We start from the raw sequence: 25,693 nt of genomic DNA on the forward strand, positions 1-25,693 counted from the left end.
ACACCTTTCCTTTCTAGTTCCCACACACACTTAGTGGATTTAAAACTCTATATGTAGCAGTAGCAACCTTAGAAGGAAGAGTAAAGAACTTCATCAGTAATCTATCATGCTTAACTCCTGCATCTCATGCAATATCTATCCAGGAAAATTACTTGCACATTAACATTGACCTCACTTCCAGAGTTTGCTTTCCGTTTGGAAAGGAATGTTGGTCCATAACTGTGTATTACTTATATACTTGTTTGTGGAAAATTAAGTTTGAGATCAGCATGACATTTTCCATACACTTGTGGACAGCCTCCATCATCAGTCATTTGTCACAGGAACGGCACCTTCAGAATCATTTGCTTTTTTCTTGGGCAGTGGAACCAGCAAAGTGAAAAACACATTGATAGTGAGCTACAGAATATACTTTTCTCTGTTACTGAATAATAAAGTATAGACAGTCCCCAACTTACAGTGGTTTGACTTAACGACTTTTTGACTTTACAATGTTGTGAAAGTAATAGGCATTCACTAAAAACCGTACTTGGAATTTTGAATTTGGATCTTTTCCCGCGCTAACAATGCACAGGATGATCCTCTTGTGATGCCGGGCAGGGGCAAGGAGGCGCCACTCCCAGTGAGCCATGCGGTCATGAGGGTAAAGAACTGGTACACTTAACAACCGTTCTATACCCACATAGCCATTCTATTTTTCACTTTCAGTACAGTACTGAATAAATTACATGAAATATTAAACACTCCATTATAAGATTGGCTTTGAGTTAGAGAATTTTGCCCAACTGCAGGCTAATGTCAGTGATCTGAGCACGTTTAAGGTGAGCTAGGCCAAGCTGTGATGTTCAGTAGTGTAGGTGTATTAAATGCAATTTTGATTTGCAGTTTTTCCAACTTATAATGAGTTTATCGGGATATAACCCCATTGTTAGTCGAGAAAGATCTGCATTTTTTTTTCCTGGCTTACGTTTTGTTATATGAGAGTAGTAGAGAGGTAAGTAGTGTGTGCAAAGATAAACTACTTATAAATGATGTTTATCATAATTACGAAAAGACACTCAGGAAATTACCTTCAAAATATCGTATGACGTGCTAGAACACAGTGGCCTAAATTGGGAGCACTTATTTGTTCTTTGTCTATTGCTTCTTGACAACAGCTACACAGCCATGAAACTTGGATAAGTGAGTTTTTAAATGTGTATTTGCCTAAACATAAATTTCCAGTTAATTTTGTGTGGAATGCTCAAAATAGGGTTGTTTGTTGAAAAACTACAAACTGATAATAATTTTGTGTAAATCATCTCTCTAACTTGATTCATATGGTAGCGGATGCTTCTGGTGCCCTTGTGCTATCTCAGCTCACCTCCGGCTTCAAATGACTTCACACAGTGGGGGACATTGCCTACACCCTCTAGTAGCATCTTGCCTCAAACACTGGTAGCTTGCCTCCAGGTCTCCACCCTCATAGCTTTGGTCAAAAGCACAAGTTGCTTAAAGCAGCCTTGAAGTGTAGAAGAGTTAATGGTCCCGAAGGTCCTTCAACCAATGGAGATGGGAGTCCATGAATAAATGCTGCAGTCTGGCATTGGGAAGGCAGACAATTCTGTGACATATTTACACATGTCTCATGGAGTGCTTGAGTCCCCAGTAGGATTGAGGCCCAGTTGCTCACAGTGGAAACCCTCAATAGCATTTTTCTTCTTCCCTGTCTCACACTCCATGCACCCCCCTCACTCTTGCTACCTGGGATCACCTCCACAGTAAACTACATGCATCCAAGTCCTGTCTCAGGTTCTACTTTGGGGGAAATCAAACAAAACATATATGAAAAGCCAATTTGAAATATGCATGAGCTAAATAAACTAGGTTAGCATTCAGATGTCAAGTCAAATCATTGACTTGAGATATATACTCCCTTGATTGCCAGATATAATTGGGCATCTTTTTATTTCCTCCTGAATTAAGCTGTTTACTAAAAGGTTAAAGGAATCTTCATTCCAATTCAGTTGGGTATTCAGGAGGTATATCATTCTGTGTCAATATAATTTTGCCAGTATACTTGACCAACAGGGTACAGAAAGCTTGATGGGCATTTAATTGCCAAGCTAAATGACTCTAGAAAAAGTATATATTTTGACATAAGAGTCCTATTTCTGTTTAAGTACCCTACTCATTCAGACATAAATTATAAGACCTTGAAGCTAGAAGAGATTTCAAAAAGAATCTCAGCTTTCTCACTTAGCAGAGAAGAACTGAGACATACAAGGTAGTTTCCAGTTTAACCTTTATTATTTACTTGTATTGAGCCCTCCAAGATTCTGAATTATGTAAAATGAAATTGCTCTTAGATTATAAATAATCCTTGGAAATGGTTATTTAAATTTTGTATATGTATACATTATAATTCAGGACCATGTTAAAATGAAAAGCATGAATTAAAAAGGAATGAGTATCCCAGGAATTCTTGTAGAGCTTTCAAAGGGAGAAAGTGGGTAAGAGCATTTCCATCAAGAGTTCTAACACTATTCAGAAATCCTAAAATATCTCATAGGTAGAACTCTGTTAACAACAGTGTGCTTTATGTCAGAGTTCACATAGCCTGGGACTCTGACTCTGACCATGATCATCAGGGAAATTTGGCCAAATGGCTTAGTATCCCTGCCTTGTCTGCATCTCAGGGTGAGGGTAGAATCTCAGTATCTAGTCTCCTTGAATAACCTATTATGACTCCCTTGAGAAAACTATGATTTTATTTAAGGACTTAGAGTATCTTTAACTTTTAAATTACTGTTCCTAGATTTCTCTACATTCTTTGATTATTTGTGGAACATTTTCTCTTTATTTATTTTTTTTAATTTTTTTTTTTTAATGTTTATTTTTGAGACAGAGAGAGACAGAGCATGAACGGGGGTGGGGCAGAGAGAGAGGGGGACACAGAATCGGAAGCAGGCTCCAGGCTCTGAGCCATCAGCCCAGAGCCTCACGCGGGGCTCCAACTCACGAACCGTGAGATCGTGACCTGAGCTGAAGTCGGACGCTCAACCGACTGAGCCACCCAGGCACCCCTGAACATTTTCTCTTTAAATGTATCCGTGACTATGTATCTGTAATCACACATAAATATAGGGACACTAAATTTAATTTCACACTTAGGATTATTTTTAAGAATGTGAGGAATTGCAATTGAAAAATTGGAAATAATAGAAGCAACATAAAGAGTTTAAGGACTGCCAAGAAACTTATTTCTTATCCATTTTGTTAACTCTGTTTTTTTAAATTCCTTAATACTTTGCATTCAGGAGAAGCCTAATAATTCACTTAAAAGTGCACAATAATAGAAAACAAAACACTAAGTCAAAACACACGCAACCCCATGCTCATTGCAGCATGATTTACAATAGCCAATATATGGAAATTACTTGAGTGTCTATCAATGGATGAATGGATAAAGAAGATGTGATATATATATATATATATATATATATACACACACACACACACACACACACACACACACACACACACACACACATATGGAATGCTATGCAGCCATGAAAAATGAACTCTTGTCATTTGCAATGACATGGATAGACGTTAAGGATATTATACTAAATGAGATAAGACAGAAGAAGACAAATATTCTATGGTTTTATTTATTTGTAGATTCTAAAAGTAAAACAAATAACAAAATAAAACTCAGAGATACGAAGAACAGATTGGCAGTTGCCAGATGGGAGGGGAGTTGGAGTTGGCCAAATGGGTGAAGGGGATCAAGAGGTACAAACTTCTATTTATAGAATAAATAAGTCATGGAGGTGTACTGTACAGCATGGTGACTATAGTTGCTAATATTTTATTATATATTTAAAAGTTGCTAAGAGAGTAGATCTTGGAAGTTGTCATCATAAAAAAATTCAATGTATGGTAATTAGACTTATTGTGCTGGTAATTTGCAAAGTATACAAATACTGAATCATTAATCTGTATACGTGAAGCTAATATAATGTCATATGTTATTATGCTTAAGTAAAGTATTTAAAAAGAAAATAGATCTGTAAAAAAAAAAAAGTGTACAGTGGGCACTCTTAGGAAATCTGGAGCATCAAAGAGCCCTGAATGTTCACCAGGTGACTTTATTAGCCATAGATCATATATTTAGAATAGAACTCAAGTCTGCAACTGGGCTTGGCATTATCCACTGAATATCCATCCAGCTAACATTTCTGGAGTTCTGTTATGGATAAGACACTACCTTCTACCCTCTAAGGAAAACAAAGATGAATGAGACATGGCCAGTGCCTTTTATGAGTTCGAGGCCTACTATGATCATGATATTAGGGCAGATTAAATTGTGTAAAAATAGATGCCAACTGGAGAGGGACAATACAATAGATATTTATATCTTGCTCATTTTGCTAGGGGACATCCAACAAGAAAAGTAGACACATGGTGTTTGCTCCACCAGATATCAAGTCTTACAGTAAAGTTATATAACTTCAGATAGTGTGGTATTGATACAAGGATGGACATACTGACAAATGCAATAGAGTCCAGAAACAGACCAAGGCATTGCTGCATTGGATGATATTAAAATTAAAAATGTTTTAAAATAAAAACCTTTAAAGAAAGTGACAAAAGAAGTTAAAAATGGGTAGAATATATTCACAATACATGTAGTAAAAAGATTACGAAAGATTATGACAAGAATATATAAAGTACATCTTCAAAATAGAAACAGTACAAACTACAGGGAAACCTGAGTGAGAGATGTGAAAGGGCATTTTACAAAAGAAACATTGTCAAAGAACAGAGGAAGAGAAGTTCTATCATTGTTGATCAGGAGATGCAAATGAAGACCACAGTGAAAGACCATGTTACGTACATTTAACTGAAAGAATTTTTTTTTCAATATCTGTCAGCATGAAGCGTTAGACAAGATATGCATCCATAGTATTATTCTTATTGTTGACAAGAATGGAAAGAAGCACAAACGCTTTGGAAAAGTTTGGCCTTACTTCAGAAGTTCAAAGTCGCATGCCCTCTGACCCAGCAATTTCACTCTTAGGTTTACAACCAAGAAAAACTCTTTATACTTGTACCAAAGATAGGGTGTACAAAAATGATCTATCAGCACAGGTCACAATAGAAATAATCTGGAAATAACCAAGATTCACATCAAAAGGAGTGCAGAAAAGATGGCCAAGAGCTGTCAAAGTGAATGAAATACAGTGACAGCAGCAACATGGATGAGTCTTAGCAATATAATATTACGTGGGAAAGTGAGCCTCAAAAGATTAATATGATCCCTTTATATAAAGTTAAAAACTAAAATAGATAATTTTTTCATGAATGCATGTAAAGGAAATGAATCTATATAAGAAGGAAAACATTGAACTGGATTTTTTTTTTAAATTTTTTTTAATGTTTATTTATTTTTGAGACAGAGAGAGACAGAGCATGAACGGGGGAGGGTCAGAGAGAGAGGGAGACACAGAATCAGAAGCAGGCTCCAGGCTCTGAGATGTCAGCACAGAGCCCGACGCGGGGCTCGAACTCAACGAACCGTGAGATCATGACCTGAGCCGAAGTCGGAGGCTTAACCGACTAAGCCACCCAGGCACCCCTGAACTGGATTTTATGATAGTTGTCTTGGGTATAGGAAGGCAGGAGGATAGAATGGATGGTGGTCGTATTAGGGGAATGGCTTTCATACTTCATTTCCAGGCCCTGGCTTTGTCTTAGCTGGTAGGCTAATAGGTGCTTTTTGCATTATAGAAGATAACTCATTAAATGACCAAGTGGGCCATGCATGGACCGTTATGCACGACAAGGGTTCCCAAATAAAGGATAAATAAAAAGTAAAAAAAAAAAAATTACATTTTCTATTTAAATATTTGTTTAAAATCATATCATAAAAACCATTACCGGGGCGCCTGGGTGGCTCAGTCGGTTGAGCATCCGACTTCGGCTCAGGTCATGACCTCGTGGTCTGTGAGTTTGAGCCCCGTGTCGGGCTCTGTGCTGATAGCTCAGAGCCTGGAGCCTGCTTTAGATTCTGTCTCTCTCTCTCTCTCTCTCTCTGCCTCTTCCCCACTCATGCTCTGTCTCTCTCTCTCTGTCAAAAATAAATAAAAATTTAAAAAAAAATTTTTTTAAAAACCATTACCTGATACACTATTAATTGGAATTTAAAAGATAGGCAGTTTAGCAATCCTAAAATTCATATGGAACCACAAAAGGCCCCAAATAGCCAAAGTAATTTTGAAGAAGAAGACCAAAGCAGGAAGCATCACAACCCCAGACTTTAGCCTCTACTACAAAGCTGTCATCATCAAGACAGCATGGTATTGGCACAAAAACAGACACATAGACCAATGGAATAGAATAGAAACCCCAGAACTAGACCCACAAACGTATGGTCAACTAATCTTTCACAAAGCAGAAAAGAACATCCAATGGAAAAAAGACAGTCTCTTTAACAAATGGTGCTGGGAGAACTGGACAGCAACATGCAGAAGGTTGAAACTAGACCACTTTCTCACACCATTCACAAAAATAAACTCAAAATGGATAAAGGACCTGAATGTGAGACAGGAAACCATCAAAACCCTAGAGGAGAAAGCAGGAAAAGACCTCTCTGACCTCAGCCGTAGCAATCTCTTACTCGACACATCCCCAAAGGCAAGGGAATTAAAAGCAAAAATGAATTACTGGGACCTTATGAAGATAAAAAGCTTCTGCACAGCAAAGGAAACAATCAACAAAACTAAAAGGCAACCAACGGAATGGGAAAAGATATTTGCAAATGACATATTGGACAAAGGGCTAGTATCCAAAATCTATAAAGAGCTCACCAAACTCCACACCCGAAAAACAAATAACCCAGTGAAGAAATGGGCAGAAAACATGAATAGACACTTCTCTAAAGAAGACATCCGGATGGCCAACAGGCACATGAAAAGATGCTCAACGTCGCTCCTTATCAGGGAAATACAAATCAAAAACCACACTCAGATATCACCTCACGCCAGTCAGAGTGGCCAAAATGAACAAATCAGGAGACTATAGATGCTGGAGAGGATGTGGAGAAACGGGAACCCTCTTGCACTGTTGGTAGGAATGCAAATTGGTGCAGCCACTCTGGAAAACAGTATGGAGGTTCCTCAGAAAATTAAAAATAGACCTACCCTATGACCCAGCAATAGAACTGCTAGGAATTTACCCAAGGGATACAGGAGTACTGATGCATAGGGGCACTTGTACCCCAATGTTTCTAGCAGCACTCTCAACAATAGCCAAATTATGGAAAGAGCCTAAATGTCCATCAACTGATGAATGGATAAAGAAATTGTGGTTTATATACACAATGGAGTACTACATGGCAATGAGAAAGAACGAAATATGGCCCTTTGTAGCCACGTGGATGGAACTGGAGAGTGTGATGCTAAGTGAAATAAGCCATACAGAGAAAGACAGATACCATATGTTTTCACTCTTATGTGGATCCTGAGAAACTTAACAGAAACCCATGGGGGAGGGGAAGGAAAAAAAAAAAAAAGAGGTTAGAGTGGGAGAGAGCCAAAGCCTAAGAGACTGTTAAAAACTGAGAACAAACTGAGGGTTGATGGGGGGTGGGAGGGAGGGGAGGGTGGGTGGTGGGTATTGAGGAGGGCACCTTTTCGGATGAGCACTGGGTGTTGTATGGAAACCAATTTGACAATAAATTTCATATATTGAAAAAAAAAGACAAAAAAAAAAAAGATAGGCAGTTTTGAGTTTTAATGAGAAATTATGTAGAGTTTTGGTGTCATAGAGAAGGGACCAGGTTACCAGCTATGCAACCATGGAAAAATTACTTCACCACAGTTATCCATTTATTTCCTGCAAATGTAAAAGTCTAATTATATCTACTTAGTTGACATTACTTTGAGTTTTAAAATTAACATTGCGGCACATAGAAAGCACATAATGCATTTCGGTAGTGTAAACACAGATAAGTTAGAGTATCCTTGTACCGGACATGCTAGCATGTGAATACCATTTTCATTGTTGCAATCCTTTTTAACCTTGGCCCATGCGTGCCATGTATTTTGGTCATTCAAACCAAGAAATGTTACTAATACTCTCAATAATCTCTCATGTTAGTATGACTGCAAAAGGAAATGGTGTGTGACCAAGAGCACTTTTTTTTTTAAGAGTTCTTTTTTTAAGGAGTTTTGAGTTTACAACAAAATTGGAGGAAAGTACAGATTTCCCGTATATCTCCTGCTCCCACACAGGCACCAAGAGCACTTTTCATATAAATGTTTCCTAATTTATAGGAGTGATAGTCTCAATAGGCAACATGGGAGTCTTGTGAATTTCTGCTCTTGGCATACAGAGATGTGAAAGGGAAGTGTATGAACTACACTTCCAAGCACTCCAAACACGGTGGGGTAATGCTCCTTTGTGTATCTATTAACCCTATAGAAATTGAATAATGTTGTTCTTGAATATTCTTCAAGTATACTTTTAATCCATTTACATAGATTTTATAATTACCTTTTTTAATGTGTGCATTTTTATTTATTCCTGTTCTTCCCTGTTTATAGCCTTGTGAACAAGGACGCCGTATGAAGCGAATCCATGCTGTGGCTAATATTGGCACAGCACTGAAGTTCCTTGAAGGAAGGAAGGTAAGAGAGAGACAAAACACTTAAAGAAGAGGTGTGGGCATACTGATGTTTTTCAACACTGGCTGTGCGGTAAAAGCATTACATGTAAATTATACAGCTAGAGATGCAATATTATTGTAACATAATTTTAGATTTACAACCAAGTGGCAAAAAATGGCACAGAGATTTCATGTCTGTACTTCAGCCAGCTTTCTCTACTGTGAAGAACTTTTATACATACTGCATGTATGTATATATAGGACAATTATTAAAAATAGAATTTTAAATCGGTGTGATACTACTAATTAAAGCATAAACATTAGGCTAATTTCATCAATTTCTTTTCCCACTGATGTCTTACTTCTATTCAGGATCCGATCCAGTGATACACTTAGCATGTAACTGCTGTGACTCTTGGTCTCTTCCACTCTATGACATTGTCTTTCCTTGTCCTTCATGATCTTAATAATAAGTCCTGGTCAGTTATTTTGTAGAAGGTCTCTCATTTTGGATTTGTTTGATGTTTTCTCAAGATTAGATTGAGGTTATGCATTTTTGGCAAGAATTCCAAGGATGTGATATTGTACTCTTCTCAGTTCATCATGTTAGTGGATATAGGATTCTGATAGGTCTTACGGCTGGTGATGTTACTCTCCTTCACTTGGGTAAGGCTGTTTGCTATGTTTTTTATGATAAAGTTACTATTCTTCCTTTGTAACTGAAAAATAATAGGGCAGATCATTGAGATTATGCTAATATTCTACTTCTCCTCAAACTTTGCTCACTGATTTTAGCATTGATTGCCTTCAGTAATTATTTCTTTGATGTTTGTCTAATTGTGATTAGACAATCCTTTCACATGTGTTAACTGGAATTGTTTTGTAAGAAAAGGATGTCCTTTCTCCCTGCCCCCTATTTATTTTATTCAGTTATTTACTTTGGCATGAGTTTGTTTTATTTAATAGGTACAATCCCGTGCTGTGATTATTATTAGTTATTATTTTAATTTTTGTTTTTTTATTTTTTTATAATTTATTTTTTTAAATTTACATCTAAGTTAGTTAGCATATACTGCAACAATGATCTCAGGAGTAGATTCCTTAATGCCCCTTACCTGTTTAGCCCATCACCCCTCCCACAACTCCTCCAGCAACCCTCTGTTTGTTCTCTATATTTAAGAGTCTCTTATGTTTTGTCCCCCTCCCTGTTTTTATATTATTTTTCCTTCCCTCTCTTATGTTCATCTGATTTGTATCTTGAAGTCCTCATATGAGTGAAGTCATATGATATTTGTCTTTCTCTGACTAATTTCGCTTAGCATAATACCCTCTAGTTCCACATAGTTGCAAATGGCAAGATTTCATTCTTTCTGATTGCCGAGTAATACTCCATTGTATCTATATACCACATCTTCTTTATCCATTCATCCGTCGATGGACATTTGGGCTCTTTCTATACTTTGGTTATTGTCGATAGTGCTGCTAAAAACATTGGGGTGCATGTGCATATAGGATATCATGTCATCTGCGAAGAGTAAAAGTTTGACCTCCTCCTGGCTGATTTGAATGCCCTTTTTTTTTTTTTTTGTGGATGCCTGCTATTCTTTCGGGTTGTCTGATTGCTGAGGCTAAGATTTCCAATACTATGTTGAATAACAGTGGCAAGAGTGGACATCCCTGTCTTATTCCTGACCTTAGGGGGGAAAGCTCTCATTTTTTTCCCATTGAGGATGATATTAGAGGTGGGTGTTTCATATATGGCTTTTATGATCTCTAGGTATGATCCTTCTATCCCTACTTTCTTGAGGGTTTTTATCAACAAAGGATGCTGTATTTTGTCAAATGCTTTCTCTGCATTTATTGAGATCATATGGTTCTTGTCCTTTCTTTTATTGATGTGATGAATCACATTGATTATTCTGCAGATATTGAACCAGCCTTGCATCCTAGGTATAAATCTCACTTGGTCGTAGTGAATAATTTTTTTAATGTATTGTTGGATCTAGTTGACTAGTATCTTGTTGAGGACTTTTTCGTCCATGTTCATCAGGGAAATTGGTCTGTCTCCTTTTTAGTGGGTCTTTGGTTTTGGAATCAAGGTAATGCTGGCTTCCTAGAAAGAGTTTGGAAGTTTTCCTTCCATTTCTATTTTTTGGAACAGCTATAAGAGAATAGGTGTTAACTCTTTTTTAAATGTTTGGTGGAATTCCCCTGGAAAACCATCTGGCCCTGGACTCTTGGTTTTTGGGAGATTTTTGATTACTAATTCGATTTCTTCACTGATTATGGGTCTATTAAAATTTTCTATTTATTTCTGTTTCAGTTTTGGTAGTTTATATGTTTCTAGGAATTTGTCCATTTCTTCCAGATTGCCCATTTTATTGGTGTATAATTGCTCATAATATTCTCTTATTATTGTTTGTATTTCTGTTGTGTTGGTTGTGATCTCTCCTCTTTCACTCTCGATTTTCTTTATTTGGGTCCTTTCCTTTTTCTTCTTGATCAAACTGGCTAGGGGTTTGTCAATTTTGTTAATTCTTTCAAAGAACTAGCTCCTGGTTTCATTGATCTGTTCTACTGGGTTTTTTTGTTTGTTTGTTTGTTTTTGTTTTTTTTGGTTTCAATAGCATTGATTTCTGATCTGGTCTTTATTATTTCCTGTTTTCTGCTGGTTTGGGGTTTTATTTGCTGTTCTTTTTCCAGCTCTTTAAGGTGTCAGTTTAGGTTGTGTATCTGAGACCTTTCTTCCTTCTTTAGGAAGGCCTGGATTGCTATTTACTTCCCTCTTATGAAAGCCTTTGCTGTGTCACAGAGGCTTTGGGCTGTGGTGTTATCATTTTCATTGGCTTCCATGTACTTTTTAATTTCCTCTTTAACTTCTTGGTTAGCCCATTCATTCTTCAGTAGTGTAGTCTTTGGTCTCCAAATATATGTTACCTTTCCACATTTTTTTCTTGTGGTTGATTTTTAGTTTCATAGCGTTGTGGTCTGAAAATATGCACGGTATGGTCTTGATCTTTTTGTACTTGTTGAGGGCTGATTGTGTCCCAGAAGTGATCTATTCTGAAGAACGTTCCATGTACCCTGGAGAAGAATGTGTATTCCACTGGTTTAGTATCAAATATTCTGAATATATCTGTTAAATTCATCCAGTCCAGTGTGTCATTCAAAGCCATAGTTTCCTTGTTGATTTTCTGTTTAGATGATCTGTCCATTGTTGTAAGTGGGGTGTTGAAGTCCCCTACTATTATGGTATTATAATCAGTGAGTTTCTTTATGTTTGTGATTAATTGACTTATGTATTTGGATATTCTCATATTTGGAGCATCAATGTTTACAATTTTTAGGTCTTCTTGGTGGATAAACCCATTAATTATGATATAATGCCTTTCTTCATCTCTTGTTACAGTCTTTATTTTAAAGTCTAAATTGTCTGATAGAAGTATGGTTACTCTGGCTTTCTTTTGTCAGCCATTAGCATGATAGATGGTTCTCCATCCCCTTAGTTTCAATCTGCAAGTGTCTTTAGGTCTAAAGTGGGTCTCTTGTAAACAGCATATAGATAGATCTTATTTTCTTATCCATTCTGTTACTGTATCTATGTCTTTTGATTGCAGCGTTTAGTCCAATGACATTTAGAGTGAGTACTGAATGATATGAATTTATTGCCATTATGTTTCCTGTAGAGTTGGAGTTTCTGGGGATGTTCTCTGGTCCTTTATAGTCTTTGTTGCTTTTGGTCTTTTTTTTTTTTTCTCCCCTCAGAGTGTCTCCCTTAAAATGTCTAGCAGGGCTGGTTTAGTGGTCATGAACTCCTGTAATTTTTGTTTGTTTGGGAAACTTTTTATCTCTTCTTTTATTTTTGAATGACAGCATTGCTGGATAAAGAATTCTTGGCTGCATATTTTTTTGATTCAGCACATTGAATATATCCTGCCACTCTTTTCTGGCCTTCCAAGTTTCTGTGGATAGTTCTGCTGAGAACCTGATCTCTCTTCCCTGGTAGGATAAGGACTTTTTTCCCTTACTGCTTTCATGATTCTTTCCTTGACTGAGTATTTTGTGAATTTGACTATGATATGCCTTGTTAATGGTCTGTTTTTGTTGAATCTAAGAGGAATTTTCTGTGCTTCCTGGATTTTGATGTCTTTGTCTTTCCCCAGGTTAGGAAAGTTTTCCTCTATGATTTGCTCACATAAACCTTCTACCCCTTTTTCTGTCTCTTCATCTTTTGGGACCCCTATGATTCTGATATTTTTCCTTCTTAATGAGTAACTGAGTTCTCTAATTCTTAAATCGTGCTTTTTTGCTTTAATTTCCCTCCATTTTTCTGCTTCATTTTTCTCCATAAGTTTGTCCTCTATATTGCTGAGTGGCTGCTCTGCTTCATCCATCATTGCTGGAGTGGCAACCATTCGAGATTGCAGCTCATTTATAGTAGTTTTTATTTCATCCTGACTAGCTTTTACTTCCTTTATCTCTGCAGAAAGAGATTCTATTCTATTTTCAACCCCAGAGAGTTTTCTTATTTTTGCGATTCTAAATTCTGCTTCAGACATGTTGCTTATATCTGTGTTAAGTTTCTGGCTGTTATTTCTTCTTGTTCTTTATTTTAGGGTGAATTCCTTCATTTTTATCATTTTGAAGGAAGAAATTAATGAGTTAAGAAAATAAAATTAAAAAAATTAAAAACAACACAAAAAATAAAATAAAGGATGCTAGATCCTAGGTGTGTTTTGATCTTGTTGAAAGGAGCTTGATGTATTATAGTAAAGTTGGAAAGATAAGAAAAGAAAAAAAAGGAGATAAAAAAGAAAGGAAAAAAAGAAGAAAATGCTTGAAAATTTGAAAAAAACGAATACAATAAAATAGAACAAAATGAAATGACGGAAGCAAAATAGAATTTGAAAAATTTACAAAAAAGTAAAAAAATAGAAAAAATTAAGGAAAAATATTTTTAATAAAAATAGAAAATAAAAATAATTTTTTCTCTTTCTGTATTCAAGAATAAGAAAAGAAAAGAAAAAAATTGGATAGATGTACCAGTGAACAGACTGAAATACGATTGAAATTACATTGGTTTCCCCTAGAAGTCAAACTATGAAGCACTTTATAGTCCATAAACTAAGCAGGTGGAGAGACTTTTGTTCCTGACGAGAGAAGTTGGCCCAGTTGGGTGGGGCTTAGTGTAATGACTCCGTTCTCCACTGGATGGTGCTGCTTAGCTTACTGGGGTGGATTGCTGTGGCACATGTAGTCATGTATGCCCATGCGTGGTAGGAGTGAAAATGGCTTCACCTGGCTAGCCAGTTTTTGGTATCAGAACTCTGTGCGCTCCCTTACTGGCAATCAAGCCCCCCTCCTTTGCCTTTGGCTTCTGTCCTCTCCCCTCTTTTATACTGTCTGTGACCAAGGTGTCAGGCTGCCAGGCGGCACCTCCCTCCTGAGTTTTATCTCAGATGTGGCTGTGTTTCCCAACCCCTCACTTCTGTGGGACTACAACTTTGACCTGTTCTGACCCCCTGGGGGGGGGTCTCACTGAGCAATGGCTGGGTGCCTGCCCACCCCCTGGAATGTTCGCAGAACTATGCTGCTGCTGATGTCCAGAGACTGCGGCTGAGTTCCAGCCTGCCCCAGAAAAAGTTCACACGATCATGTACTGGCAGCGTTTTAGGGATTATGGAAAATACAACATACAACTAGCACCAGGCTTCCCCCTTAACATCCTTGTTCCAACACCAGTGAATGTGGTTGTTCTCCAGGGTTCACTGGGACCTTTGCCTGTGGAGTGGCCACATATCCTCTACCAAATGTCCTCCCAGCAGGGGAACCGTGTCTCCCTGTGTGGCCCATGGACCCCTCGTACCTCTCTCTCTGCTCCTGGAGATTCACCCTTCCCATCAGAACACTGTCAGGTGTTGAGTTGTGGAGTTTCATACTCTGTGCTCCCCCTGTTTATAGAGTCTTAATGGAATTTAAATGCTTTACTTTCTCTTTTTTCCCCTTTTTGTTCAGTCCCTTGTGTACTCTTTGTTTTCTCTCCAGCTGCTTTCTGGGGGGAGGGGAATGCTTTCCCGTACTCTCCCCCTGTCTTCATCCTCTCTTCGCAAGCAAAAACACCTCTCTGCCCTTGCGTCAAGTTCACCTCCCCTGGTCCTACCCCCCCGTGCTGTGTACCTGCTGAGTTCTGTGGTTCGGGTTGTGCAGATTGTTGTGTTAATCCTCTAATCAGTTTTCTAGGTGTGCAAGACGGTTTCGTGTTGATCTGTGGTGTAGGCTGGTTTACCTCCCCACGCCGTGCACCTGGCGAGTTCTGTGCAGACTGTTGTGTTAATCCTCTAATCAGTTTTCTAGTTGTGCAAGATGGTTTTGTGTTGATCTCTGGTGTAGGCTGAATTATGTCACTCTGCCCAAATTCATATATTGTATTATTGTTATTATTATTATTCTCAAATTGTTCCAGCTTTGGCCTTTAAGAGTTCCTTCATGCTGCTGCCATACTCTTTTGATATGGCTTCATCCTTTTTTAAGCATTTCCTTATTTTCTGAAACTACAGAGTTTCCATATTTACCTTATATTTTCCCTGCCCCAGTTCTGGAAGCAACCACTTCCCTAAGCAGCCTTTTTTCCTTTTATTAGTGAGTGGCATTTGCATGCTAGGTGTGCACTGAAACTTGCTACTGAAGTTTCATTGCCCTTAGGTTCTCTCAACAGGCAGATCTAGAAAATATCAATGTCTACTAACCCAGGTATACACATACATCTGTCTTTCTCTCTTTCTCTCTCTCTCTCTCTCTCTTTCTCCTGTGTGTGTGTGTAAACCATTAGTTTAAATGGATACTTCTGATTCCAGTCTAAAACCACAAGGTCAGTTACAGCCTTCGATGCTTATTTATTTCTGTTTTCTCTGAAAATAAGAAACCTGGTTTTCATCTACAATGCATTCACCTGTTTTTCAGTCCTAGTACAGACATGAAATAGTTTAATAATTGCTCACCACACCCCTGTGAGAAACGGATTTATTAACTGGAGAACAGTGTGGTGTAGAGTTCTTTTTGTCTTTAGTATTACAGCATTCAGTCAAAGGACTGTTTTCAAAATTCACTTAGGTTACTTCTGTTCTTCTTTGTTCCCTTCAGTGTGATGATATTATGCATTTGTAATAAAGTTAGGTCATCAAATCATATTCGGTTTTTGAAATAACACTCCCTCCTGCCCTGTACACACATCCTAGTTGACTTTATTATTATTTTTTATCTGGGGAACTAGACATTATCATGATTCTAAGAGTAAAAGTTACACTTAGAGAAGGCACCCCCTCTTTATCTCTACTGTTACATTCTCTTTCCTCTTCCTTCCATTCCCTATCTCCTCTTAGGTAACCAAGCTCTCTAGCTTCTGATTTGTTCTGCCTACATTTCTTTTGCACCAATGGGCAGATGTATTTTCATACACCATCTTTTTTTTTTACGTGAAGGGTAACATCTTACAAAACACTCTTGCACTCTGGTTTTTCATGTAACACTATATCCGGGAAATCATTCAAATCAGTTCATGGAGATTTTCCTCACTCATGTTCACAGCTGCATCGTATTCCAATAGCTGGAGGTGCCAGAGTTTATTCAACTACTCTCTTATGAATGGGAATTTGGGTTGTTTCTAGTATTTTGAAACCAAAACGATGCAATTAATGACTATGCATAGTACTTTCCTATTATTGGAAGTGTATTTTCAAGTGTGATTGCTGGGTCAAAAAGTAAGTGTGTATGTAGCTTTCTTAGGTATTGCCATAGTTTCTTCCAAACGGGTTGCAAGAACCCTTTTAGATTTAGCCTTTTCCTAACTTGTGGGAATTCAGGTGTCTGTGTTTGGAAATGCCAAAAACAGGTTTATAAATAGATATCCAGATACTCCTGGGAAATAGAATGATTCAACTATTTCCTTCTAAGTCTGTATGCACTAAATTAATTTATTTACTGCATGAATGCATATTTGAATACTTTCTGTATGACAGAAATATTCTGAAAAATACAAAAATACTTGATTCTATTCAGTGAATAATTTGTATTTTGGTCAGGTGGTAGTGAGACGAAACAATATAAAGTCTAGTCGGTTGTGCAAACTCCCATGCCGAAAAGAGATTCTGGACGTTAAGATGGCAGAGAAAAACAATATTAGGTCTTTTTTATTTAATGTTTATTTATTTTTGAAAGAGAGAGAGAGTGACAAAGTGCAAGTAGGGAGGGGCAGACAGAGAGGGAGACACAGAATCCGAAGCAGGCTCCAGGGTCTGAGCTGTCAGCACAGAGCCCGACACAGGGCTCAAACCCATGAACCGCAAGATCATGACCTGAGCTGAAATTGGATGCGTAACTGACTGAGCCACCCAGGCGCCCTAACAATATTAGCTTCTTACAGAATATTACTCATTGTTTCCAGATCACTCTAATATCACTATTAATGGGGTGTTTCTCTTCCTTCAGCTTCCTCTATGACTTTTTTATAGAAAGCTGAGAAAGCCATGTTGAATAAGATATTTATAGTTTTCCATGTTATTCAGTCTCCCATTTTACCTATATAACAATAGTGTCATGCTTTATTCCGAGGTATTCTTTATGACTATAAAAACAAAATTCCCCTTATTAATGTCTTGGAGAAAATTTAAGGACTATAAAGGCGTTGTTTGCAAAGAGGACCAAAGAGCCTTCTTTTCGCAGAACACTTGTTTTACACAAGATCATTTTCACAGAACAACCCTAAGTAATAAAAAATTGACTGTGAGCAGGAATGAGTTTTTTTAAGGCTCTTTGATGCCCACTTTCTTACTATTTATTTATTTATTTATTTATTTTTATAATTTAAGAACTTGCATTTCAAATGTATTTTCAGGCATTTGTCTTTGACCTTTGGACTTACCTTGGCCTCTGTTTCGGTTTTTTTTTTCTTTAAATAATAGAATGTTAATCTAGTCCTTCTTGATTTAAGGAATAATGAGGGCACTCCTCAAGTTTTCCTGGAGAAAACTCTACCATTGTGTTTATTTTCAATTTGTTTACAGGGCATTTGAAAAAAGCCTACTTTAGTACCTGATAGGGACCAGGTAACTGTGACTCTAATGAATAGATCCAACACCATTTCCCCCAGATTCTTTCTCCAATGAGGTGTCAAGTGGGTCCATCTGAACAGTACCACAAGGAGCCAACCACGGACCATCTTTCCCAAAACTTCCCTGAGTGCAGACAAGCAACATGAATTCCAATTCCTATGAAGTTGGATAGGTGATGTAAAAGACAAAGCGAGTTAGAGGTTGCCTATGGAAACAGGAGAACCCAGCAGCACTGTGCCCTGTCTGCAAGACGGAAGCCAACATTCAGTTTGTTTTTTTTTTTTTGTTTTTGTTTTTTTTTTTAATCCATTCATTCTTTGTTTTTTAATTTACACCCAAATTAGTTAGCATATGGTGCAACAATGATTTCAGGAGTAGATTCCAATGAGTCATCCCCTATATATAACACCCAGTGATTATCCCAACAAGTGTCTTTCTTAATGCCCCTTGCCAATTCAGCCCATCCCCGCACCAACAACCCCTCCAAACCCTCTTTTTTCTCTATATTAAATAGTCTCTTATGTTTTGTCCCCCTCCCTGTTTTTATATTAGTTTTGCTTCCCTTCCCTTATGTTCATCTGTTTTGTATCTTAAATTCCACATAAAAGTGAAATCATATGATATTTGTCTTTCTCTGACTGACTAATTTCACTTAGCGTAATACCCTCTAGTTCCAAGCACATTGTGGCAAATGGCAAGATTTCGTTCCTTTTGATTGCTGAGTAATATTCATATATATATATATATATATATATATATATATATGGGTACATGCATACATATTACATCTTCTTTATCCAGTAATCTATCAGCGGACATTTCTGTTTTTTCCTTATTTTGACTATTGCCAATAGCACTGCTATAAACATTGGGGTGCATGTGCCCCTTCAAAACAGCACACTTATATCCCTTGGATATATACCTAGTAGTGCAATTGATGGGTTGTGGGGTAGTTCTATTTTTAGTTTTTTGAGGAACCTCCATACTGTTTTCCAGAGTAGATACACCAGTTTGCATGCCCACCAACAGTGAAAAGGGTTCCTCTTTCTCCACATCCTTTCCAACATTTTTCTTTGCCTGAATTGTTAATTTCAGCCATTCTGACTCGTGTGAGGTGATATCTCATTGAGGTTTTGATTTGTATTTCCATTATGATGAGTGATGTTGAGCATTTTTTCATGTGTCTTCTAGCCATCTGGATGTCTTCTTTGGAAAAGTGGACATTCATGTCTTTTGCTCATTTCTTCACTGGATTATTTGTTTTTTAAGTGTTGAGCTTGATAAGTTCTTTGAAGATTTTGGATACTAATGCTTTATCTGATATATCATCCACAAATATCTTCTCCCATTCCATCAGTTGCCTTTTAGTTGTGCTGATTGTTTCCTTTGCTGTGCAGAAGCTTCTTATCTTGATGAGGTCCTAATGGTTAATTTTTGCTTTTGTTTCGCTTGCCTTCAGAGACATGAGCCAACATTCAGTTTGAACTGTAGTTGCGTCAGTGAAATCAAGCACGGTGATCCCAGATCTTCCAACTGAACAAGAAAAGTCAGTGATCTGGGTTTTTATTGAAGTTTAATTATTTATTTGTTATTTATTAAGTGATTCGGGTAGTTGGCTACCTGCATCACTGATTAGAATGGCTCACCCCCCACCACACTGTAGAAGGCAACTAGCATAAAGTGTCAATGCATCTATTTGTTAGGTTTTCCAGTATATCAAGAAACACTAGTAATCTGGAGTTTCAACTGAAAATTTTTTTTGAAATTTATTCCTGAATAATTTGAATATTTTTTGGAAACATCTGTGGGCCTTGTTTCAGTATGCTATGGCTACCATTGTACTACCAGAGAGTGGATGGCTTAAGTAACAGAAATTTATTTTTTCACAGTTTTGGGGGCTAGAGGCTTAAGATCAAGGTACCAGCAGAGTTGGTCTCTTCATTTCTTTCTGCTGACAGATAGACACTTATAGACAGATAGACACAGATAGACACTGTGTCCTCACATGGCTTTTTTCTCTCTGTGGGTGTGGAAAGAGCTCTAGTGTCTTCTGCTCTTCTCATAAGGACACCAGCCCTATTGGATTAGGGCCCACTCTTACTGCTTCATTTAACCTTAATTACCTCCTTAAGGCCCTGTCTCTAAATGCAGTCACATTGGGGTTTAGGGCCTCAACATGTGAATTTGGGGGGAACACAAATTCAGTCCACATGGGCCTCTGGCTTGCAAAATCAAACTTCCTGAGATTACATGGGCCAAGTGCCATTGTCTAGTATGGGATTCTCAAACACTGACGTACATCAGAATCAACAAAACCTAGAAGTTTTGTTAAAGCAGATTCCTGGGCAGCATTCTCACAGCCTCTGAGCCAACAGGTTGAAGGTGAGGTCCATCATTGTGATTTCATTCTCTTTCTGGTTTCTAGGAATTCTTTAGTCTCTTCAGGTATCTCTCTATTGTCCATCCCACTCTCCTGTGCTATTAAGAATTTAATAGGTTAAGTTTAGTAGGATTTTGCAAGGGAAGGGAAGTGAAGGAAAACAAACAAACAAGCAAACAAACATGAACAAAAAACCTGTGCTCCACAAGCCCATTATGGAACATACAGTTTTTAAGAGAGAAAATAATTATTGAAAACGTTTTTCTTTTATTATTATTGTTTTTTAACATTTATTTATTTTTGAGAGACAAAGAAAGACAGAGCACAAGTGGGGGAGATGGGTAGAGATAGAGGGAGGCACAGAATCTAAAGCAGGCTCCAGGCACTGAGCTGTCAGCACAGAGCCCGATGTGGGGCTTGACCCATGAACCATGAGATCATGACCTGTGAGCTGAGGTTGGCTGCTTAACGCACTGAGCCACCCAGGCGCCCCTGAAAACCTTTTTTTCTTTAGAAGTTGAGTGAGTTATCTTTAGGTTCTATCGTAAGTAGAATATGTTAAGTTCATGGTACAAGAAAACCTTTTTTTTCTTTAGAAGTTGAGTGAGTTATCTTTAGGTTCTATCGTAAGTACAATATGTTAAGTTCATGGTACAATTGGAGCTGGATTGAGGTAAGAAATTCAACTTACCATTTTTAAAAAGAGTGGTATATAAAGAAAGAGAAATAATCTGCCCTTTATGGAATACATTAACCTTATGGTTATTAGCATGTATTATATATCTGTGCCCTGTGGATACTAAAATGGAGGTGGAGAAAATTCTAGAGTAGCTGTAGACAAGAGTAATCAAAATGATTATGGACATTGCAATAGGGTTCTGTCACAAAATTAAAAAATGTGATGTTCTTTATTTTCCACAAACATGTATTATATGTCTTATGCTGTGCTAGGTTTAAAAGAAGTAGACACATAAGTTTGCAATTTATGCACGTTCTCAATTTTTTTTTGTGTCTTCAAACCTGATGAATGAATTTTACCCCCGAGACAAAATCCCTTAGGTATATTTCAAGTGATTTACAGTGGTTTTCATGCTAGCATCGTGCTAGTCCTCTGATACATAACTAGTACATTTAAACTAATTAAAGTATTTTTGCATCTGATAATTTTTTTAAAGTAAACCATTTACAAACTTCTGAACTTTATTATTAAATCTGGTCTAAGAATTATTGAGCTAGAAATCTAAGAAGTACTTTATTATTTTTTTTTCTAATTTGTTTAGGGATTATGGAAAGGACAATGAGCAGTTGTTAATTGTGTTCTACCGAGATTGGCTGAGACAGACTTTACCATACAGTTCATTTTGCTGAGATTTGGGAAATAACATTTTTAATAGTTGGGAAAGTATTGAAATAAATAATTGTGGACAACTGTAAACAGGTTAACATCTATCTTGAACGCTTTACGGGTACCAGTGCCGAAAAGTAAGGAACTGAACCCTAACAGTCTCTTCTACTTTATTATTTCTTGGCTTTCCTGTATCTTTAAAATATATTCCCAATCATGCTCTAAATTTGCTATCTACATTTTTATTCCCTTTGAGCAAATAACTCTGATTTTGAAAAATTCTGTATGTATGTATATCATCTTCTTCCTTTTTTTTTTCATGTCAGTCCATGTACAGAGGATCACCGGTTAGTACAAATTTTAGAATTTTTAACTCCTGGCTTTTATAGGTGAAAGAGAACATAAATTTCATGCTATTTGGTAACAAATTTCAAAGTAAGTGCATTTTTTTTAAACTACTGATTACAGTTTCTTTTAAGTTCCAGTCAACTTCTGGATGTAAAAAATAACCCCCACCTTTTTTTTTTTTTCCCTGTCTGGTATTTTGTTGGTAATTCCTTGCATGATGTCATATGTTTTCAACTTTAAAGAAATTTTTGATATTCACTCCATAGTCGTTTTTCTTGTGTGCACCTAATGAATGCTCCTGAGATTTCCACTGAAACCATGTGCTTGTCTGTTTCGATGGCTCACCCTACTTACTCTTGTGTACCATTACATAGGCATGACCAGATTGTACTGATGTCTAATAAAGTGCTAATTATTGCATAATTAGGTGGTCTATAATCTTCTGGTATGTTACAAGTAGAGTTTTTCTTTTTGAACAGATTAAACTAGTCAACATTAACTCCACCGATATAGCAGATGGCCGGCCATCAATAGTTCTCGGATTGATGTGGACCATTATTCTGTATTTCCAGGTATTGAACTATAGCTCCCTTTGTGGTTGATATAATGTCATGGATGGAGGTAGCGGTGGAAATTTTAATAATACTCTCCTTTTCCCTACCTTGGAGATTGATCCTTATGTTAGAAGAAATGTGACCTTCACATGTACCTTTTGTTGTTGTTAGCAGAAGAATTTCCTCTTCCCTGCAAAGGTGTCATATGTGTCATATATGGAACTCCTCTAAAACACTGTGGCATAGGTACTCAGTCTGAAAAGTGAGCAGGGCACAATGGAGATGAAATATTGGTGTATTAAAGAGCTTAGGAACATTTCTGCTCTCTGGAAAGGACCAGTTTTATGCTCCTATTAGACAGTAAGGGGAGAAATTAACTCCCCATTCCATCTAGAATAAGTTTTCTAGCCATTGGGTTGGTTTTAAAACAAGTAGACTTGATTTTTTAGAGCGGTTTTAGGTTCACAGCCAAAGTGAGCAAAAACTACAGAGATTTCTCACCATATACCTTGTGTTCCACACATGAGTAGCTTCTCCCGTAACCAACATCCTCCACGGAGTGATATTTGTTACAATTAACGAACCTGTATTGACTCATCATTATCCTTCAAAGTTCATTGTTTACATTATGGTTCACTTGGGCGGTGTACATCTCTGAGTTTGGATAACCATTAGGTTTTGTTTTAGTCATGCATTCATGTGTGTAACTAGCAGTCGTGACTGTGTATAGAGTAGTCTTAGATGCAGTGGGAAGTACAATGAAGAGTACCATGTCAATCATGCCCTGAAGAGCTTGCGTTGTCAATGATGTCAAGAGGGCGAGTTTAAGTCACTTTCAGTTGGAAAAGTTAAACATCCAAGGAAATGACAAGACAGTTCTTATATTTTTGGCCACCGTTAATTCACAAACAGATTGAGGAGCTGACCAGCAACCTGCCGCAGCTGCAGTCCCTGCCTGGCAGCACATCCTCTGTGGACAGCACGGTCAGCGCGGAGACCGCCAGCCCCCCGAGTAAGCGGAAGGTGGCCACCAAGATCCAAGGAAATGCTAAGAAGGCTTTATTAAAGTGGGTTCAGTACACAGTAGCCAAGTAAGTGCCACGAGCTTGTTTAAATTGGAAACCCTTGAATAATTTAAGTTACCGGTTTATTGCCGAGTGCACTTTCCAATATTGCAGAATTTGAAGAGACATTTGAGTGAAGGGTTTACTTCCGGACATTGCATTCTTTCCTTGCATTAAAATATCAACAGAAACCATCATTAATACTCTAGGAAAGTGCTGTCATCAAACGAATTCCTTCACTATTCATGTGATTGAGCCCAATTAATTGTTTTTTAACAACTACACTTTGATAATGTGAGGGCTAATCTATTTAGGTTATTGTTTGGCCTGTTTTTTTTTTTTTTTTATGTCTATTACTTTTGAGAGAGAGAGCATGAGAGCGAGTGGAGAGGGCAGAGAGAGAGAAAGAGTCCCAAGCAGACCCTGTGCTGTCAGCACAGAGCCCGATATGGGGCTCAAACCATGAGATCATGCATGACCTGTCCGAAACCAAGACTCAGATGCTTAATCGACTGAGCCACCCACTTGCCCCTGGACGTCCTGCTTTTATTAAATAATCTTTACGCAAATACAGTAGAGGTTTAAATGTGATCATTTCTTCATAAGACTGTTAGGTTCTATTTGATAATAATGTGAACTCAGGTCCACATTCTGAAGTAATTGTATTCGTTGTTGTTTCCCAAAACTTTCTAGCAATTTTATCTTTAAATTTTTTTCCGTGGGTCTCCTCTTTTATGTGGAATATAGATTCCTTTGTCAACTTCAGCTTATAGACTGTGGATTTGCTTCTGGGAATAATGAATTTACATGTGTACATTCATGTGATAATGCTGCACAGAATATTAGTACTTTCAAGGAGTATCTCTTCATAGCAATTTCAATAGCATTTTCAATTGAGCAGACCAAAGTTTTGTGGTCTGATGTGGTCAGTGATAATATTTCTTCACAAAGAAGTTCTGCTTTTGTATGATTTTCCTAAATGACATGTCAAATTAACTCTCTTTCTGTTTTGTTTTTTGTGTGCCTAATTCTAATCTGAATCTTATTCCCTACTTCTGAAAAATAGTTTTAAACAAGCACTTATCATTATAAAATATTGAAGCACTAAGCATAGGGAGTTCTATTTTTAAAGCGGTTGAAGAGCAAAAATAAAAATTAAATATAGAGAAGATGTAATTAGTGTTACTATTTTACACAGTTTGGTTTCACTTTTAAAGTGTGTTGGTGGTTGTCTAATTTGGGATATATTTTTATGATTCAACTTGTACTCAAAAATTTTTTTGAAAGCAAAGCTTTGTGGCTTTTTAGAATCTGTAGTAGAAATGGAATTTTAAAAACCTGCCCACAGTGCTGGTATATTGTTTGCATTTCATTTACAGTGGCAATTACTGATCTCTTCTGCAGCTAATTGGGCAGAGAGAAGACATGTGCTGGGTAGGAAGAGACAAGTGACCACATGCTAGGACACTTGTCATGATGCTATTGCAATAAAACTTTGTAATAATGTCAATGTGATAGTCTCTTGCCCATTGCTTCCCACATTAAACTAATCAAAAATAAATTGGTTTCTCTTAATATTATAGTTGTTTGAAGTAAACTGAAATTGAATGCTGTTGGAGTTTTTCTGCATTGGTTTTGTTCTACGTATGGTGTTTTAGCTTCCAGAGATGTGCGGGGATCTAATAATAACTAAAAGTCATTCCTGCAACTTGTATATTTGTAACATCAGTGGAAGTGGTATTTTCCTTATCTGTATAAATGTTCAGATTTATGGATCCCAGGATTTCCCACCCATCAACGTATCAGTGAGATCCATTTATTTTACAGCTGCATAAAGTGTAGAGATTTGGGGAGATGACTTCTCTAACATAAAAATTTTGTGATGAACCCATGATTCCATTATGCCTACCAAATTGTTGATAATTTTTCTAAAAGCTATTTTTTTACATTATCCTAGTATGTATTTTTCAAGTATTTTTTTAACCAGATATGGGTAAAAGACTTTAGAATCTATACCCCTTTCAGTATATGACATGTTTTTAAAATGATAATCTGTGAGACTCTGTGGTCTGAATGTTTATCAGTCTTAGAAGAGTGTAGATGATAAGAAAGGGCAAGACATCCAGTAAACACCAGACATTGTCAAAACTGTATTCATTGTTTTCATATAAAATTTTAAACTATGTGAGAAACAAATAAAAAAACCCTTTTAGTAAGGCAACATAATCCATCCTTCTCTCTC

At 37.2% G+C, this 25,693-nt stretch overlaps 1 protein-coding gene across 17 annotated transcripts in view; it reads left to right on the forward strand.

Moving 5' to 3' along the window:
* Positions 1-25,693, forward strand: part of SYNE1 (spectrin repeat containing nuclear envelope protein 1) — a 476,190-nt gene that overhangs the window by 104,638 nt on the left and 345,859 nt on the right. For 15 of the 17 annotated variants that reach the window (XR_008422842.1, XM_053904367.1, XM_053904354.1 and 12 more), the window contains 4 exons: positions 8,592-8,675; positions 21,812-21,832; positions 22,313-22,405; positions 23,300-23,478. Coding sequence is in view for 16 of the 17 variants with exons in the window: in XM_053904367.1 (XP_053760342.1) it covers positions 8,592-8,675; positions 21,812-21,832; positions 22,313-22,405; positions 23,300-23,478 (377 nt within the window). In the remaining variant the exon portion in view is untranslated. The remainder of the gene's footprint in view (positions 1-8,591; positions 8,676-21,811; positions 21,833-22,312; positions 22,406-23,299; positions 23,479-25,693) is intronic. The other 2 variants (XM_053904357.1, XM_053904362.1) reach the window with 1 other exon arrangement.

The sequence above is a fragment of the Panthera pardus genome, unplaced genomic scaffold (assembly GCF_024362965.1).
Source record: "Panthera pardus isolate Hobbes unplaced genomic scaffold, ASM2436296v1 HiC_scaffold_17, whole genome shotgun sequence".
Classification (NCBI taxonomy): domain Eukaryota; kingdom Metazoa; phylum Chordata; class Mammalia; order Carnivora; family Felidae; genus Panthera; species Panthera pardus.